This window comes from Hemicordylus capensis, chromosome 2, assembly GCF_027244095.1.
Source record: "Hemicordylus capensis ecotype Gifberg chromosome 2, rHemCap1.1.pri, whole genome shotgun sequence".
In the NCBI taxonomy this organism is placed as follows: Eukaryota; Metazoa; Chordata; class Lepidosauria; order Squamata; family Cordylidae; genus Hemicordylus; species Hemicordylus capensis.
In genome coordinates this window covers 343,040,652-343,060,124 of record NC_069658.1, presented here as the reverse complement: position 1 = coordinate 343,060,124, position 19,473 = coordinate 343,040,652, and the positions used below count along the sequence as shown (strand labels likewise).

Here is a 19,473-nt window from a genome sequence, read left to right as displayed (position 1 = left end):
GAAAAGCAAAATATAAAATAGCAGCAGCAACACTCATGGGCACTACTACTGAAATTACTAACAAATAATGGTATTGGTTCGCTCTCGGAAAAAGGAATCAGGATCACAGTGTATCACCCCAATTTGCTGTGGCAATGAAAAAGGCAAATATAGTGGTGGGTACTGCTGGGAAAAGAGTATGGAGTAAGAGGACCTATCATAATATTATTATGTAAGTCTATCTACAATGCATCTCTATTTAAAATTCAGTACCCAAATGGGTCATCCAGTGTCAAAAAATATTGTGAAACTGGAGAAAGTACAAGGAAAGGGGTCAGTAAATTATAATAAGTGGAACCTTTTCCCTACAGAGAAGGATGTACAAGGTTGGGCCATAGGCACACATTTATAATTTTTTTTTAGAGTGTACAGAGTAAACAGGGAATATATCTCTTAAAATACTAGAGTTCAAAGATATTCAGTGATGCTGGCTGGCAGAAGATTCAGGCCAATTTAATAGAAATATTTCTTAATACTACCCATAATCCCAGATTTCATTATTACAAACTGGTCTTTTGGTAAAGTAAAGTGTGCCATCGAGTTGGTGTCAACTCCTGGCTACCACAGAGCCCTGTTGTTGACTTTGGTAGAATACAGGAGGGGTTTACCATTGCCATCTCCCGCGCAGTATGAGATGATGCCTTTCAGCATCTTTTCCTATATAGCTGCTGCCCAATATAGGTATTAGTAGCAGGCATGAACTGTCTCCTTTGCTATGCAGGGTCCACACTGGTTTGTATTTGAATGGGAGACTACATGTGAGCACTGTAAGATATTCCTCTTAGGGGATGGGTCCACTCTTGGAAGAGCATCTGCATGGAGAAGGTTCAAAATTCCCTCCCTGGCATCTCCAGATAGGGCTGAGAGAGACTCCTGCCTCTAATCTTGGAGAAGCCACTGCCAGTTTGTGTAGACAATAATACTGAGCTAGATGGACCAATGGTCTGACTCAGTATAAAGAAGGGCCACTACGGGTGCATCAGTGGCAGGCACTTTAAGGAACTCCAGGCTTTCCTCAGGGAAACTGTAGAACTGATTGGCCACCGTACTAGGCTTTCTGGTGGTAGCAGGAATTGCCTATTCCTGTGTTTCCAGATAACTGAAAAATTCTGGGGCAGGAAAATTCTTTTCCTTGGATCTATTTTTAGGAAACACAAGGAATGGATTGCTCCTCCTGGGGAGTATCCAAATGAAAACACGGGTGTGTGTGTGTTGCTTTATTCAGTAGAGGGGCAAAGTCATCTGGGATAAATAATCTCTGAGATTTAGCAAAAGATTCAATAGTTTACCATTCCCCCTTCTCTCGAGTCATTGTCAGGATCCTGATCACCCGGAACCAGGGGGTCCTCTGAGAGGGGTTGCTCTGGAAGAGGAACCGACTCAACATTATCAGGGACTACTTGCACAGAATCAGGGACTTGTGGCCATGGCTTGAGAGATACACGAGGATGAGACCTCAGGGGAATGGGGGGGGGGAACTATGCTTATGTTTTGAAGATTTTTCTTTACGCTTGCTTTTCTTTTTAGATTTCCTGTGAGTATGACTGTCGGATGAAGAGGAGGAAGATAATCAATAGATAGATAAAGTTTATTACGGTCATAGACCAGCTAATCTTTACATTTTACAAAATATTTGATTGAGTAATACAGACTTTACGAAGTTTACATACAGTTAAACAAAATTTGGCCACATTAACAGACATCCCAGGTTTAAAATTGGACAGCAGATATTCCATTTAGAGATGATCGGTGTGGCCAGGAGAGGAGGAAGATGATGAATCCCTCCATCTCCTTTTACGCTTAGCCCCCTTCAATGGCCTGGATTGTTGGAGCGATTTTGCCAGTAGGTCTTGGAACCAGGTCTGCCATGCTGGGGGCACTGCATTAGGGAACTCTGTAGGTGCTGCGGCGGTGGTTCCCTAGTTAAGACCATTGATACTGATGGAATATTTAGCCTGGGGGTGGGGGGAGGCCTTGAACCATCTCATTCAGAGTCACTATCTCCGACAGGCAACTGGGGTCCCCCCCTGCGCTGTTGGGTTTGCCCACTCCTTTTTCACACCTATTGACTTGTGGGCTGTTGTGGCCTCCATGGCCTGAAACAGGCTGCTTGGCCCATCCATCCTCCCTCCTACATGCTACTAAGGCCGTTGCCCTTGTGGTGTTGTGGGGTTACTCTTGGTCTTGGCAGAGCCCGCGACTACAATCCAAGGCTCTGGCTGGGGCCGATGAATTTGGGCCTGGCCAAGAAAGCCTCGAGAGAGCTGCTGTGAGCATGCAGCTTAGTTCGGGGCCTCCGTTCCTGCGATGCTCCCCACAGGAGGCACTCCATCTCCTTGGGTCCCGAAGTGGTTGGGAGGGAATCAGGTCTCCTACTTCCCTAGGCACGACAGGACTTGCAGCCTTGTTCCCCAGATCGCCTGAAGTAACAGCTGCTGGGGCGGCAGGTGACGACGAGGGCCTCATGGTGCTTGGTGTGCTGCTGGGGGGGGGGGGGCCTCCATGGAGGAAAGTTTGAAAAATTCTGTTTCCCATTTGGGAGAACATTCCAAATTCTGGGACTACTCTGCATCCTGAAAACTGCTGGCTCTGAGAAAAGGGTAAATAGGAGTAGTAGGATAGAAGGTGAAAAACAGGGAAAGGAATCTTTCTTCCTACAATAAGGAGGAAAGCAGAGGTGCTTTCCTTACAATTTTAATTCAAGAAAGAATTAAAGGAGTTAAAGAGTAAGAGGAAGTAGGGAAATGCTAAATAGAGAAGGCTTTTGGAGAGAGGAGAAAAGGCTGTCTCTGGAACAGATGAAGGACTAGCAGAACTGGGTGGGGTTATCCTTCCCAGGGTTATTAAAGCTTTCTAAGTAAATTTGCATAGTCCTGCCTCTGGAGCAATGGGAAGTACAACCCACAAGATGTTCTCTTTCGACAGCAGGGAAGGGCTTTTTTCTGTGTGGCAGTGCCACAATTCTGGAATTCTCTCCTCAAGGAAGTTCAGAGGACAGACCTTCTCCTTGTCTAATTTGTTGGCAGGCAGTAAAGGCATTTTTTATTCCACAACATTTTTAATGATTTAGTTCTAAAATTGTAATGATTTAATGAGAGAAAGATCGACTTAGTTCAAAACTTGTTATTGTTCCTGTGAGTAAGCTTATTGCTTCTAACTGCTTTTTATATATCTCCTTTATAATATTTTTATATTTTGTTACTTATTTTGTATATATTTATACATAAATTATATTTATATATGTATTTGTACAGATATATTTTGTATGTATTTATACATTTTATCATGAGCTGCCTCAGACTAGTTATATGAAAGGCAGGATGTTGGAATAAATAACATTAGGATAGCAATTTAACATACAAATCCTTTCACCACTCCAGTAAAATTGTATTTTGGCTATAGAGTACAATATCTGTGAAATGAAGGACTAGTCTTTGTTTTGCATGTTGCAAATGTGACAACAGGGGGAAAAGGTGATACTCAGGAACCACAGTCAGAAAAGAGATTCACAACACCTCATTCCGTATAACCCAATTTAGAAAGCATTCTTTATCCTAGGACTGAAAATACATGTCACTCATAGCAGCTAGCCTGTTTTGAACTTTCTCTTTGCAACTAGACCCTGAGTAATCTATATTTTAATGTAGAAAGATGATGTGACAGTAAAGCTTCCAATAATGGTTGCTTGCTCCAGCCCCCTGTGACATCAGGATAGCTTAGCCAGAGCTATTAGCTAAGATGCTCGGATACAAGCAAGGGGCCTACATGTGCATATAAAGCAGAAGTGGCTTTAAGACATAACACAGCTAATACAGACTGGTAATAGAAGCACTGTCAGGCATCTTTACAATCAAAACAATGCGAAAATGAAGTTCCTTGCTGGATGAACACATTATTTGCTTTCATTGTCAGTCAATGTTTGGAAAATATGCCCAAATACAAGCCATGTACATTGCCACAGTTCTGGTGAAAAACTTGTAAAAAGATTAAATTAAAAAGCTACACAATATGAAGGAAATAAGAAAAAAGCTCAAAGGGATAAGAAGCAGGGAGGCATCTTAGCTATTACCTTGATGGGTCATAAGGACAGGCTCTTCGCCGGACACATTGTTGTAGATTACCACAGCTGAAGCATTATGAAAAGCTGCCCGCAGTATTTTTTGTCTAAAAGTACAATTTCCTCGCTGCAGCAGGGCAATCCACTGTTTGGTGTTTGGAGGAACTTGAAACCGTGTTCGTGGATCACAGCCTAAGCGATCTGCAACTAAAAAAAACACCACCACTAGAAATTTGCTCATAAAGGTTTTAAAAAAGAAAGATAAATACACTCTGTTGGCTGAGAAGTTGTTTATCCTCTGTTTACAGAACTACAGCTATCTGAATAATTGAAAGCTACTTTTTAAGCCGCACATTAATTTGGAGGAGTTAGTTATACATCTGAGGATTATGGTAACTGGCCTTAGGGGATTTTTCCCTTAATTCCTGAAGAGTTAGAACAGTGAACATTTTAAATCAATATCTGATTGTGGGGGGGACAGGACAAGACATCAGTTCTTCATGCATTAACATACAGGTAAGAGTCTGCCCTACTACAGAATTTAAACCAATTACTGGTACATCATTATTTATTTATTTATTTATTTATTTGATTTCTACACCGCCCTTCCAAATATGGCTCAGGGTGGTTTACACAGAGAAATAACAAACAAATAAGATGGCTCCCTGTCCCCAAAGGGCTCACAATCTAAAAAGATACATAAGACACACACCAGCAACAGTCACTGGAGATACTGTGCTGGGGGTGAGTAGGGCTAGTTACTCTCCCCCTGCTAAATAAAGAGAATCAGCATGTTAAAAGGTGCCTCTTTGCCCAGTTAGCAAAGTTAGCATTTAACTCTTGGTTGCCAACAGACTCAACAATGTATTAAGTTCAGTTTATTACTGTTAGCCTTTAACATACATGCACATAAAAGGAATAAAATTACTGCAATCTTCTCCTATTCTACATCATCACATTGCAGGAACTTTCATGTACGACTTTCAATTTTATTATTTCTCTGATGGAACTTTTCTGTTGTGGTCTTTCACCATTGCATGCAGTTTCCTCTGGAATACCAATGAACATAACCCATACATATTTTGCTTTTTTTGGTCATGGGCCAACAGCTGCCACCCTAGCACATTTCTTACCCTCCCACTTACAATACTGAAAATCAGCAGCTTTATACGGATTTTAACTTCTTTCACTTGGCTCTGTCACTTTTTTTAAAAAAAAGTAGCATCCAGAATCCTTTCTAGAGAACATCTTGTGTTATGTAGGTGAGGAGGAAGAGGGAGGATGTAGACAACTCCCTTAAACTCAGAAGGCAGTTAAATATATATTTTAAGTCTATCGCCACTGAAACAAAGCTTGTGCACAAAACCCAAAAGGTAATAAGCCAAGTTTCTGTTGGACAGGGAAACTACTGCTGACTCAAGATGGCTCTACTCATCTGGCATCCACCATAATCCAAGATTCTTTATATGGTGCAACTGCCACACCCTTCCTCAACCTTTCCCCAGGCCTACCTAGCTCTTTAGTCATGCTCCCAAATTTCCAAGCAGGATAGAATAGGAGAACATAGAAAAGAAAGAGGATGATGGTACCTGCTCATTCAGCTAGCAGAAGGAAGAAGGTTGCATCCCATAGTTTCCCCCATCCTCCAGGAGCTGAACTTCAGCACCCTCAGAACTGCTCCAACTTAATACAAACAACAATGGGCTAACCAAATTTCACACTTTAATAAAACTAAGGGTAGCTTCTATTACAATTTCATATCCATCTCCTTTGCACTTTCTTATTACTCCACAAGTAAGAACTTTTTATATTCATTCATTCAACACATTTTTATACCTTCCAATATGCAAGTCCCTGAGTGCTTCACAATTTTTAAAAAATCTAAGCATGTTTATATGGGAAAAATCACAACAAATGCAGGCATTAACCAAGCAGATAGCAGAAGTCAAGTGCTACAAGATGGGGCCTAAAGAGTTACCACGCCCTTTAAATGTTAAATGCATTTTGAAACAAGCAACATTGTGTGTCTGTATCAAGAAGCTAGAAAAGATAACTAGGCCAGAAAGCTCTGAACTCTTCAGAACTTCTATTTACTGGAACTACAGGAGACTACTATACACCTCAAGTGCCAGATGTATCAATCAGCATTGTAAGGGACATAGACAACCAAGTCAGCAAGTTTAATTGTCAATAGTTGTCCATTACCATCTGTCATCTATGATCAGTTATTCAGAATCCATCTGTAATGTATTTTATTCCCCCCACAAGCAGAGGACTCTGGATATATATGCTGGAATGTCTCCATGACATAATGAAAAGCAATTTAAGAGTAATTTCAGACTTCTACAAATCACTTATTTAAAAAAAAGTGATCTGAAGCCATTTGTGCCATTTCACAATGGTATGAAAAGATCAATATACAAAATGTTTTCTCCCTTTTCAGTAAAATGCCAAAGTCCATCACTTACACTGCTTCAGTTTCTAAGCCTCGTCTGGACAATTCTGCATTACTGGCCCAAGCTTACTGAATGATGGAGCAGGAGGCCAACAGTTTACTTTCTAGTTTAAGCTGCCATTTCCAAAAGCCCAATTGACTCAGTAACTTTAAAATTAAGCCATCTAAACTCATCCTCCCCATTCTGACCTAAAACTGCTCGCAGAAAAGATGGCCAAGGCTCCCTCTCTCACACAGGTTAATGATTTTTTATTTGGTGAAATGTTCAGTGTTTACAGCCAAAGTTTGCTATCTTCTTTATATAATTCTCTTAAACATACCCGTCGCTAATCCCATGTGTGGCAGCTCTCGAAAGAGTTTGCAAGCAGCTGCCGGGGGGTTAGCGACAGGAATGGGGGGAGAAAACAGTGATGGTGGCTGGCAGGCTGGAGGTGGTGCTGGGCCTGCCAGCTGGACGGCAAGAGAAAGCGCGGCTGGCGGGAGGATGCAGTGGGCCTGCTGGCCAGCAAGAGAAAGTGCGGCCAGGCATGCGAGAAGACACAGCCACCAGCGAGAGTGGGCGGGTGGTGCTAGGCCGGCCAGCTGGTGGAGGTGGCGGGCCGAGGCAGTCAGCAGGAGGGTGGGCAGCCGGGTGGCAGCCAGCCGGCCAGGAAAATAAGCAGGGGCGGGGGAGAGAAAATGGCTGTGGCAACTAGAGGCGCAGATGCTCTGTTTCTAGTATTCAGCTAGTTTCTAGTATTCAGGTATTTGACAAGTATTTGATTATTTGAGGCCACTGTGGTAACCAAACATACAGAACTATGCATTTTAAACAGGGTTGATTTGATTTAAATCAAATCAATTTAAATCACTTCACAGGAGGACTCAATTTTAATGATTTAAATTACTACTCAGGAAGATTCTATTTAATCATCATTTTCTTTTAAAAGTACATTCTTGTTGTCTAATATAACCTTAATACATATTTAGAGACAGATGTAGGTTTCATTTTTAAAAGGTATACACTTCTCATAATGCTTTTGCATTCAGGCAACGAGGCCCTGCATTTTATTGTTGCACTGTTTGCCTTTCGCACTCATGCCTTTCTTACCCAGAGGTAGAGGAACATCATTAAAATATTCCCAAATGGGGTCTCTTTTATGTCCTGCTGCCACAATAGTCTCTTCAACTATGGAAGATACACTCGGAAGGAGGACTGCATGAATATATTCTGTTCACTTTTGGTTTCACTTTTTACTCCCCCACCCCTTCTGGTTCACTTTCTATCCCCCTCTCCATCCCATGCATTTATATCCAGAGTACTCCTCCTCCTTGCTCAGATCTACTCCATATCCCCTATTCATTCATTGACCTTCTTTGTCTTTGCACTTTTGATGGGGGGGGGGAGCAAGAGCTTGACTATGTGTGCACCAGCTTCAGAAAAGGACTGCTTAGGTCTGTCATCTCTTATCTCCATATACTGCTGTTAACATGTTGATAGAATATAATTAAAAGTTATGATTAATATTCATCTTTGACAATTCTTTATGAATTTTTAAAAACAATTTTTAAAAATCTGATTTAAATTTTAAAAATATGATTTTTGATTTTTTTTTAACATCGATTTTTATCAACCCTGATTTTAAACATGGAGGCTTGGGGGGGGGGGGGTTATATCTAACAAGTCTGCTCAGCACAACTTAATTATACTTAGTACAATATAAGACAAAGAGATTTCAACTTTTGAATGACAGGAAATGGGAGTCCAGACAGAAAGCAGCAGCAGAACAAGAAAGGCTCTTGTTCTTTACAGGTAGCAGCTGCATTTTGGATTTGAGATTCTAATTTTAATTTAGCACAATAAATTCAAGAGGGAAAATAATCTGCACCACATCAGAATAATAAAATATTCTGCGCAGTACCACAACATAATGGTTACGATTTAGTAGACAGTGCTGACCAGATGCCTCTCTTATGAACTATCTATATATTTAATTATCTTGGGAGATACGTGCCCAGGATTTGGTGGTGGAACTCACGCGACGACACGCTGCAAGAGTTCCAAAGTGAGGACTGAGGAGGAAAGGGGGAAGAAAGTGCAGTGGTGGTCGGCTGGCGGGCGGCGGGCAGGGGGAGAGAAAGGCGGTGGCAGGTGGATGGGAGGGAGAAAAAACGGCGGCGGCAGGGCCCTTCTTGGCCGCCCGCCTACCATGGCTCTGTGTGTGGGGAGGAACAGGAGGGGAGGAGGGCTGGAGAGCGGGCCAGAGGGAAGGGAAAGAGAGGAGAGATGGGGCAGGAGGAAGACGGAGGGGGAAACAGCCGGCCCCAAAGCGCCACACAGATGCTCTGTGCAGGGTTGGCTAGTGACTGATAAAAACAGCTATTAGCATCTAAGTCTCAAGCGTGTATAAACATTCCTTATTTCAAACTTACTTCTACCTGAATCATAGGTGCAATTTCTTGTAGACAAGTTTCTCTGCCACATTTTACAGGGGCTATTGAAATGCACAGTCAGTCTGCGTAATGATTCTCCACTAAGCTGCATCACTTTAATGGGGGATTGAATGCTCCCACTTTTTTTTTAAGTTCTCTCTCTCTCCTGATATAATTAACACATCTATGAAAAAAATTAGAGAGAACACCGCATACATACATACAGTTTTTAAATTAACACAGTTTGAGCTTCCGATAAAAAAATACTTCTTTCCAGTGAGAATGTATTTGAGTGCAAATATTTCTGCTTTAAGCTATATAAAGCAACATATAAAAGCTGCTTTATATAGCTCTAATGTCTATAGCTTTACATTATATTAAATGTAAGCTGGGGATTCAGTTAACTGGGAATCACACCCTTGTATTCTATATGCTAATTGAATATGCTAACATATTCTCTAGCAGCAACCTTTCACCAACCAAATTTCTTACAGCCAAGTTATTAGCAAACACACACATTTCCCTCCCCCCACCAACGCCCCCCGCCCCCCAAAAAACTTTACCTCACACATCCACCAAGAAGTATGCAATTAGGGAGGCAATTTCACTATGGTTGTTCAACTATAGCACCACCCACTGTTGTCAAATTCTAGACCACAGTGTAGGCAGAGTTAAAACAGACCAACATAGTTGTGGCTTCTGATGCAGTTTTTACCAGAGATTCCCATGAACGTGAGTGCTACTCCCAATCATCATAATAAAATCCATTACAAGTACCAAGATATTTTTCTGCTTCTACATATCAGATGCCACTCCTCCAGTCACAAGTATGCCTTCAAGTGCAGTTGTGCACTGTGCAGGCTATCCTCCTCAACATATCTAAGCTGTTACAGTCTTAAAGAAAAATGTTTTTGTTACAATCCTTTATAGTATATATCACATGAACACATTGGTTTGAGGATAAAAAGGGAGGGGGTACATACCACTTTGGAGGTAGGAACTTGCCACTCTAGGAAGGGCAGGATAATGACATTCCAAAATTATATAATGACATTCCAAAATTGTCTCTGATGCGCAACTATTTATGGGATTAAGATTCATCACATTATATACCAGATCAAAAATGTTTGCAAATATCTTATTCTGAGGAAAATCTGCAAATATCTTATTCAGAGGAAAATCTAAGCAGATGTCTACATACCACTTCGTAATCAAATTTACAGCACAACATTACACTACTGTGAGACAGGCACAAAGAAACACCATAGGGAAAAAAAACTATGTTAAATGTTTCTGAAAAACTGACAATACTAAAATATTCTAGGGCCTGATTGCAAACATGATCGTATATGATCTGAATACTCCCACTGAAGATTAATATTTATATACTGTTCAACAGAAAGTTTGCAAAGTGGTTTACAAAGCAAAAGGAATAAAAACATTAATGTAATATTACTGGTTACATGCCTTCAAAAACTAGAGTGGATTGAGCCTTCCACTCAGGATATGTAGTGCACACACAAGGGGGAAGCCTCTGACTTTTACCAGTTTGCCTTTCCCTCTCCAGTCCCTGAAAATCTTGTCCCGAGTACTGGCGGATTCTCAGGAGCAGATATTCAGGGAGTGCAAAAGGCTGGAGAGGGGAGGATAATCAGTGAAAATCAAGACCACCTCCCTTACATGAACGTTAGACAATGCTAACAGAAGGTGGCTAGTGATCACACAAGGCAGCATTTTGGAGTCAAACCAGTGTGCTCATGAAAGATAATCTTCTCCTTTATTTAAATGAATGCCAGACTTTTTTAGTGCATCAGAACACCCATCCATTCCTAGGCATAATCTCTACTATTCCCAAGTTCAGAAAGACCACAAGTGAACTATTATTCTTAATTCTAGAAACTGGATCATAAAAGCTACACTTCCCAAGCAAATCAAGATGAACTGGCTGAAACTGCACTGTTTCCAATAATGATTAATACAATACTCTTTCTCAAAAGTGAGAGCCAGCATGGTGTAGTAGTTAAGAGTGCTGGACTAGGACCGGGGAGACCCGAGTTCAAATCTTGATGGAGTTCCTTCTCCATCAAGAAGACAGCAAGTGACAAAAGGGCAAAAAACAAAACTGGAACAGCAGCAGTAAGGCAAAGTGCTGGACTAGGACCAGGGAGACCCGAGTTCAAATCCCCATTCTGCCATGAGACTTGCTGGGTGACTCTGGGCCAGTCATTTCTCTCTCAGCCTAACCTACTTCACAGGGTTGTTGTGAGGAGAAACCTAAGTATGTAGCACACCGCTCTGGGCTCCTTGAAGGAAGAGCGGGATATAAAATGTAATAATAATAATACTTGCACAGCCATAATAGTGCAAAAATACTGCACCGGTTTCCAGTCTATATCCAGCTGATACTCTGCATCTGCTGCTACATGCAGTTTTTGTTGTATCACCATAAATGTCACTTTCTGAGCACTCATTGACAATGTAGAGATCTCAATCTTGCATTCAGCAGCAGATGCACACAACTGGCTGGCCATGGGCTGGGAACTTGCACACAAGATTTCAGGTGCCTTCCCCACTGCCACTGCATGCAGTATCATCTTGCAAAGAAGTGCTCAGTCACTATGCTAAGACAGAGCACTCCTCCACAGTTTGAAGCACTACGTGAAAGACAACTGGTGCAACTGCTGGTCAAGAAAATCTGTTTTGGATTTCACTGCCCTAAATAGTTTAGTGTCATCTGCAAATTTGGCCACTTGGCTGCTTACCTCAACTTTTAAACCAGTCATGAACAAGTTAAAGAGCACTGGTCTCAGTTCGGATTCCTGGGGGACCACACTCCCTACTTCCCTCCATTGTGAAAACTGTTCTTTCATTCTTCTGCGCCTCTGCTGGCCCGCCCGGCCTGCTTCTCCCCCCGCCCAGCCGCTGTTTCTGGCTGGCTTTCAAGCCAGCCTGCCCCTTCCTCCTGCCTGCCGCTGCCTCCTCATCCTGACGGCTGTTTTCTCTCATCCCCCATTGCTAGTCTGGCAGTTGCTCACAAACTCTCACGAGAGCTGCCATGCATGGGATTAGCGACAGGTGCGCCTAAGAGAAATAAATATATAGAAGATAGATTGCTACAGGCAAAAAGCACACAAACAAGAGAGAAAAGGAAATCAAAGAAAAAGAAAGGGGTGGTGGGGGGAAGAAAAGCTATGAAGTGAAAAAGGGTGGAAAAGGAAGGGAAAACACAGTAAAGCCTTAATTGCAGAGTGTTCACAACCAATAACTGCACAAAAATATTTATACAGAACATATTCTTCCCTTGACCTCTGTATATACATCCTGATCTCAGTTGGTATTTTTTAATTTCTATATCACTTTCCAGTATACAAAAAGAACAATTTGCAATAGATATTACACTGTGTTCGGCTTATAAAACCTTATTTTGACATTCCTGTTGGAAGTAGTCCCTTGACCCCACTCCCTGTTTTCTGAACCAGGTTTGAATCACAACAGAAATTCAAGATAGCAGAATCTACTAAATATATACAGGCAGTTATTTTATGAAAGTGAAAGCAACTAGTCTTGGGCATCAAGACATTGTATAAAGTAAATCAAAACATCAAAATATTGCTCTTTAAAAAACAAACCAGATAACCAAGGCTATGAGAACTCTCCTTGTCTGTGGGGTCAGGACCTTTTCAGACTTTTGCTTTAATAAGTATGTTTTTAAATCAATGCAACAGTGGTGATGGGAATTGATTTTTAAAGGATTAGGAAAGCACAGGTTTCTGCAAAAATGAATCTGACTGGCAGAGGTTAGGCTATTTGTTCTGAACTGAATTGCATTCTATAAAGGAGGTTTCTAGGATCCAGGTGGCATCCCTGGCCAGACTGTTGCTTATTCTCCATTATATCTGCTATGTGGCATACCTCCTTTTACAGCAAGGAACTTCCCACCATCCTCTCAGCTTGAAGGATGTATGAAGCTGCAAGTGATAAAGAACATCACTACTTCCTTGTTTAACATGTTACACCAATTACACTAGCTTACAATTTTCTCCCAGATTTGAAGTGCTGGTTATTATCTGTAAACTCCTAAATGGTCTGGGCCAGGAGTCTCTTAGAGATGCCTCTTATTTGAAACTCTATACTAATTGAGATATTCTGTGGAAGTCCTATCCCAGGTACTACTTGTTAGGCACCTACAAATTCGCTTGCCAGCTCACCAGTGGCAGTCACTTGTCCCTCCCCTTGGTGAGCAAGGACACCCAGCACCACACTGATACTAGGTCTCATGTCTATATACATTTTGGAGAAGGTAAGAAACAGCAGGAATGCTTTCTGAGCAGTAGGAGAGGACTCCCACTGTTTCTTACGATCTTCATATTCCAGGGCAGATGACAGAAGACCTACTTCTCTCACAAGGACTTCTGCCTGCATGCCAGAAAAGGATCTGAGGGCATTGTTGGCAACCACAAATAATGGCTAGCTATTGAGCCAAGCCTAAATTTATGGATTAAAGAGAAAAGAAAAAGCCCACTTTTGTGGATCCCTGCTACTTGTATGGAAATTAGATCTGAGTCCACAGAACAGAATATTCTATGGTGGTGACAGAGCTCAGGAACTTTCTGCCCCACAAAAGTCACAAGTCATCACTTCATAGTTTTAGACACAGTGAGAATTTTTTCTACTAGGCTTTTTTGCTCCTTGAAATTGAAAGGCATTTGTATTGCTTGCTGACATTTATGTTGAATTTTATATTTTTAGTAGTTGCTTCATAATGCTCAATATACTGTACTACTGTAAACCATTTAATTGGAGAAGAGATAATTTGCTCATTGTTTCCAACAAACTTAGACATAAAGGTATGGTGTTCTTTTTAAATGAAGTTCATTATGATACACGCAGGTCTTACCTCAAAAGAATGAAAATGAAACCACAAACTTGTATACAATGCATGTGCTGCATATACCAAACACATATAATAATATGTCAATCCCAGTTTGGTCTCTATGAGACATAGTGCTTTTTGCTGTATCCCTAGAAATCGGGAGTGCCCTCCAGGGCCCATGTGGCTACCTTTTTTTTTAACCTTCTAGAACAGGGTTGCACAGCTTTGGCCCTCCAGCTGTTGGTGGACTACCACTTCCATCATCACCAGAAAGCATGGCCAACAGTCAGGTATGGTAGGAGATGTAGACCAACAACAGCCAGAGGACCAAAGATGTGCACCTTTGTTCTACAAGCAAGTTATGTCCTTCCTACTTTGTTGTGCTTCCAGAAACTGGAGTTGTTCTGCTCAGAACCTGAGCTTTATTCTCCTCTATTGTTCATTTAATGGCTTTGCTTTTATGCATTTTTGTTTTGAAATATTATATTTCATGATTTACAAATTGTTACTGTTTATGTTGTACACTCTGAAGATTTATACTGAAATGTGGTATAACATTATCCTAAATAAATGTATATGTATACCACTCTTATCTTGGCAGTGAACAGGGATCCAAAAGCATTGCTACAAATGTTATATGCAATAAGCTAATCAAAAATACTGTTTAATTATTTTACATTTTACATAATGCACCAAAGAAGTTCATCTTGTGGCTATAGTAATAACCTAGGATGAAACCTGTGGTCACTTTTAATGTAGAAACTCAGCCTGATCTGGCTGGAGTTGCACTCCACCTGAAGAATCAGGTTTACAGTCCTGGGGAGCTCTGCACCCAGTGTTGCTTCCGGATGCCTAGATAGATGTTGTTGCCAAGAGTGCCATTGCTCAGCTTAGACTGGTGTACCATCTGTTCCCATTCCTGCAAAAAGGGGACTTGGCCTGTCATCTTCATTTTAGTTGCATTTTGTGTTAACTACAGCAATGTGCTCTTTATGGGACTACAAAGGCCACTTGGAAACTACATAATGCTGCTGCTGTGGTTTGAACTAGGACCAATTTTGGGGAGCAAGTTACTTCCCTGTTGAACCAACTTCACAGGCTATGGTGTAGTTCGGGGTGCAATTCAGTGCATTGGTTATTAGAGTCCTAAATGGCTTAGAACCAGGATATAAAGCGGGACTGTACAACTCTAGTCCTCCAGCTGTTGGACTACAACTCCCAACTACTGGCCACTGTGGCTGGGGATGATGGGAGTTGTAGTCCAACAACAGCTAGAGGGCCAAAGTTGTGCAGTCCTGCTATAAAGGATCACCCCCCAACATATAAAACTGGTTGCTCATTCAGATCACCCAGAAAGGTTCTTGTGCAACCACCCCACAAATATGGTGGTGGCAATGTGTGGGAGGGCCTTGAGCTTTTTTACAATTGGAAAAGTAAAAACAGACATTAATCTACATTTTTAAGCACACCAGCATACTGAGACAACAGCACTGTCCAGGGCAGTCAAACAGATTCCTCTGAATAATTGAGGACTCATATGACCATTTCACAAGAAAAATTGACATTTTGAATGTTTCAAGTTACTCAGGGGAAAAAAACAGCATTTCCTTAGAAGAATTATCTTTATCCCCCCCTTCCCTCCTCCAGTATCAAAGAAATACCAAACAGATGCATAGGATACAATTTGGATCAACAGCTGATGGTGCTGAATACAATGCACATTAACCATCAGTCTACCAGAAATAGCAAGTTTTTAATTTTGTTCTCCCAGACAACACAATACAAAGGACACACACAAAGAGTTTATGCGATGCAATGCTAGATTAAGATATGTGGGGCTTAGGCTCAATCTTCCATTCAATGCCCTTGAACACTCATGAAGGGCCAGTTCACACATTACACAGCAGCAAACCCAGGTTTATCCCTAAAGGACAATTGGACAGGCAGCTTCAGCCAATCCCAGCTAGCTGTTGAGAATACCTGTATGATACATGTATTTACAATTATGTATCTATCTGTCATATTCACACTTTAGATGTTTTCGGAGTATGAAACCCTAACCTCCCAGTGCATTCTGCCAATACAGACTGCTTAAAATAAATAGTGAGATCCTGAAGTTAGGGGGAATGGAGATGATTTCTGACAGTTTCTGCAAGCAATCATACACACACAATAATCCAGCATACAATTCCTAGTTACATCCTAGCTATTACAGTAAAAAAACAGCAGGTATAAAAGCGCCTTACCTCCATTGATTGGCAAAGGCGCCAGAAGGAGGCCTTTGACCGCTACTTTGGGAGAATCCTGTCCATAGCGTCCACGATCCACTACTAGCAATGTATGCGTTGAACGCTCAGGATTCAATACAGTCACATTTATGAGGGCTGTATAATATGCTTGATTAGCATTATCTGCACTAGCTAGGAAAGCACAGCAATTAAACAGGACCAAAATGGGCACAGAAGGTAAATAGTTCCAATAAGGCAAAACCCACTTTGGGATCATTTTCAGCCCTTTTTTAAAAAAAAGTGTTGTCAGTTTTTATCTTCAAATACTCTACTAAACAAGTAATTTGTGTTTAGGCACACAAACATATCAGTTATTCCATGCCACAGCCAAAAGAGATTATAACCAAAAGGGAGGCGAGAGCGCGATCCTGGGTGTCTGGCCCTTTCTATCCATTCATCTGTTGAAGAAGCTTAATATGGCTGAAATAAAAATCTTTCTGTATATATAAAAAGGTAGAAACAAATCGTACGGAAAAAGCCTGGATATACTCAAGAGTGGTGCTGCAGCTGGCAGAAAGACGAGGCAACAGCTTATTTATTTAAGGGGAAAGCGGAGAGAAACACTTGTATCCAAAAGGTTTAAAGCCAGCCCTCAAGAGGCCGACCACCAGTTCTGGACTCCGGATTTCCGAGGTCAGGGACGCGGCATCTACTGTTCTGGGCCTGCTTCCCTGCCCGCCGCTCTCCAGGCGGGGGCTTTCCCGGAATTTCAGCCAAGGAGACGGAAGACGAGGAAGGCGGAGAGGCGCAGCAGACTCCGGCGGGGCTTCGTCCCTTCGGGGCTGCACTAGGGAAGGGACCGCGCCGGAGAGAAGAGGGAGAAGGAGGTGAGCGGAGAGGTCGCTTTTGCTTGCTTGAGAGACACGCCAGAGCCAAATGCCGCCGCCGAGTCTCGGCGAGGAACCAAGCGCGGGAGGCGGTTCGACGCCGCTGCCTGAAGCGCCCCGGAGACTTCGAAGCCCACTGCGGCTGCTGCCCGCCGGCCGCGCCGCTCAAGGCTTATTGTTGGCTGCCGAGGCGCAGCCCAGCTTCGCACGCAGCCCCCGCAGATCCTCTCCAGCCGAGCAGCGGCGGCGGCAGCAGCAGCAGCAGCAGCTTCATGGAGGCTGCTTAATCGGCCCCGCGTTCGACCCACTCGCGCGCCCTCACCACGCCAACAGCCCCACCCATCAAGCAACAGCCCGTCTTCCTTCCTTCCCCACCGCCCCCCCAAATTAAAACAACGGCACTGGCGGCTGCCGACAACGCCCGCGTGGCTTCTCGCAGCCGACCCACCAACAGCAACCTGCCGGCCAGGTCCTCGCGCCCAGTGCGCGTGCGCACTGCGCCAACCCACCACTCAGTCACCCCCCGCCCGCCACTGCCACGAGGAAGTGGGTGGAAACGAGAGTGAAAAGTCACACCCACCCATAAGGGAGGAGAAGTGTGGGCGGAGCTAGGGGCAAAAGCCTCCGGGGCAGGGCAAAGGAGAGCGCCGCGCCTTCTTGGAGGTGTTGCTGATGCAAAAAGTGGGTGGTAGTGGATTCAGGAAGAAAGAGCGTAGTAGCCGGGGAGGGAGGCGGGTGGAGTAAAACAAGAAGAGGGTGACGCTTGCATTTGTTTTTGTTTGCGACCAGGAAACAATTCTAATACTATTCCCCTATGCAGGTTTGATGTGCAATAAGGCAGACCCCCTCCCCCAGCAGCTTCCGCTCCGCTCGGCTGCTGGGGGAGTCACGTATCCATTTTTACCACAGCCACTCTTCCATTTAAAGAGGCATGGGCATCTTTAGTGCCTTGGATATAGGATTTCTTCCATCAGGTTTCTTCACACGCTTATGTAACTCGTTATGTAGCTAGTGAGATTATTTGTTCGTGTTAGGAGAAATGACCCAATAAACCCATTATTTTGATAGCTAGAAATCGGGAGGCAGGGCATAGGTACATAAGAACAACCCTGCTGGATCAGGCCCAAGGCTCATCTAGTCCAGCATCCTGTTTCTCACAGTGGCCCACCAGGTATAATTGGACAAAGGGAGACAAGTGTCCCTGGGCCCCTGAGAGAGGGAGCCCACCAGCTGAGTGCCACCTTGCTCTTTGACCTCCCCCTCTGAAGAAGATGGGGAGATCACCTTCCCTTTCTGTCCCAGGACCCACTCCAGCTTCTAGCAACAGCTACTAGACGGAGGGCTAAAGGCCACCTCCAGCCTCAAAGGCAGGATGCTTCTGAGTACCAGTTGCAGGGGAGTAACAGCAGGAGAGAGGGCATGCCCTCAACTCCCGCCTGTGGCTTCCAGCAGCATCTGGTGGGCCACTGTGCGAAACAGGATGCTGGACTAGATGGGCTCTCTTTGGCCTGATCCAGCAGGGCTGTTCCTATGTTCACTACTCCCCTGCTAGAAATAACCTAACAATTCTCATCCTAAATTCACCTCACCGTACCCAAAGTCTCTGAGGTTCAGATAGCTCACCCAGCTCTATGCTGTATTGACACCTTGGCACATGTATATTTTCTAGGACTTTTAAATCGTAAAGCAGGTTAAATTTCATGAGGGTTAAATATGACTTAAGACACACATACAAGACCCCCCCTCCACCACCACATACACACTGGCAACATACATAATTCCACCAAAGTATCAAAGTCACATTTCTGTTAAGCCACATGTCATAAACTAGGTTAACATACAAATTATCTTCTTTCTAACCATTGGTATGCAGAGAATTCCTACCCCTATAATCATTTACATGAATTCAACATTACTGAATGGTTGTTTCAATATTTTCTTCAAAGTAAGCTTTGGTACACAACTGTAATCACCCAATGTTCAAAAAGCGGTGTATCTTGAATTACCAGAACAGCATGGTTACTTTAAAAATAAATAAATCACACACACACACACACTAGCTACATACCAAAGGCTCTCCCATTCAGGTCATATGGGTGAATGGTTTTTTTGTTTTGTTTTTAAACTGTACTAAAGAGTAATTTTTGTTCTATAAAAGTAATACATGAATCAAGATGTCATGGACAGAAGTGCAAGGGGAGCACTGGAAAGTGAGTGTGGGTGGGTGGTATCTGTTAGTGGTGGGGGCGGGAAAGGAGAAAATATATTTGTTTAGCAACTGCAATTTCATCCATAGCTGCCCACCAGTAATGCCAATGGAGTAGAAGAGAGAGCAGGAATTGCTCAAGCATGCCCCTATTCACCACTCCTGGAGCACAGCCCATGTTAAAGTGTAATTACAAATCATGTGCTCTTTCATAGAGACTGACATTCCGAGCAACAGATGCACAAGGAAGATGCCTGCACTGCAGAGAGATTTCCTAGCTCTGAAGTAGTATACTAGGGAACAAATTCTGATGATC

At 42.9% G+C, this 19,473-nt stretch overlaps 1 protein-coding gene and 1 long non-coding RNA gene across 9 annotated transcripts in view; one reads left to right on the top strand and one right to left on the bottom strand.

Annotated features, from left to right (window-relative positions):
* The window catches only part of RNF130 (ring finger protein 130), an 88,092-nt gene extending 70,620 nt beyond the window's left edge, over window positions 1-17,472 (bottom strand). For 2 of the 5 annotated variants that reach the window (XM_053298508.1, XM_053298509.1), the window contains exons 1-2: window positions 16,083-17,471; window positions 4,109-4,303 (exon numbers count right to left, since the gene is read on the bottom strand). In XM_053298508.1, the coding sequence (XP_053154483.1) occupies window positions 4,109-4,303; window positions 16,083-16,341 (454 nt within the window). In that variant the 5' untranslated portion in view covers window positions 16,342-17,471. Of the gene's footprint in view, window positions 1-4,108; window positions 4,304-16,082 lie in introns of all 5 variants that reach the window. The other 3 variants (XM_053298507.1, XM_053298510.1, XM_053298506.1) reach the window with 3 other exon arrangements.
* Window positions 17,382-19,473, top strand: part of LOC128345888 (uncharacterized) — a 31,863-nt gene continuing 29,771 nt past the window's right edge. For 2 of the 4 annotated variants that reach the window (XR_008316684.1, XR_008316685.1), the window contains exon 1: window positions 17,382-17,632. This is a non-coding gene — a long non-coding RNA (uncharacterized LOC128345888). The remainder of the gene's footprint in view (window positions 17,633-19,473) is intronic. The other 2 variants (XR_008316681.1, XR_008316683.1) reach the window with 2 other exon arrangements.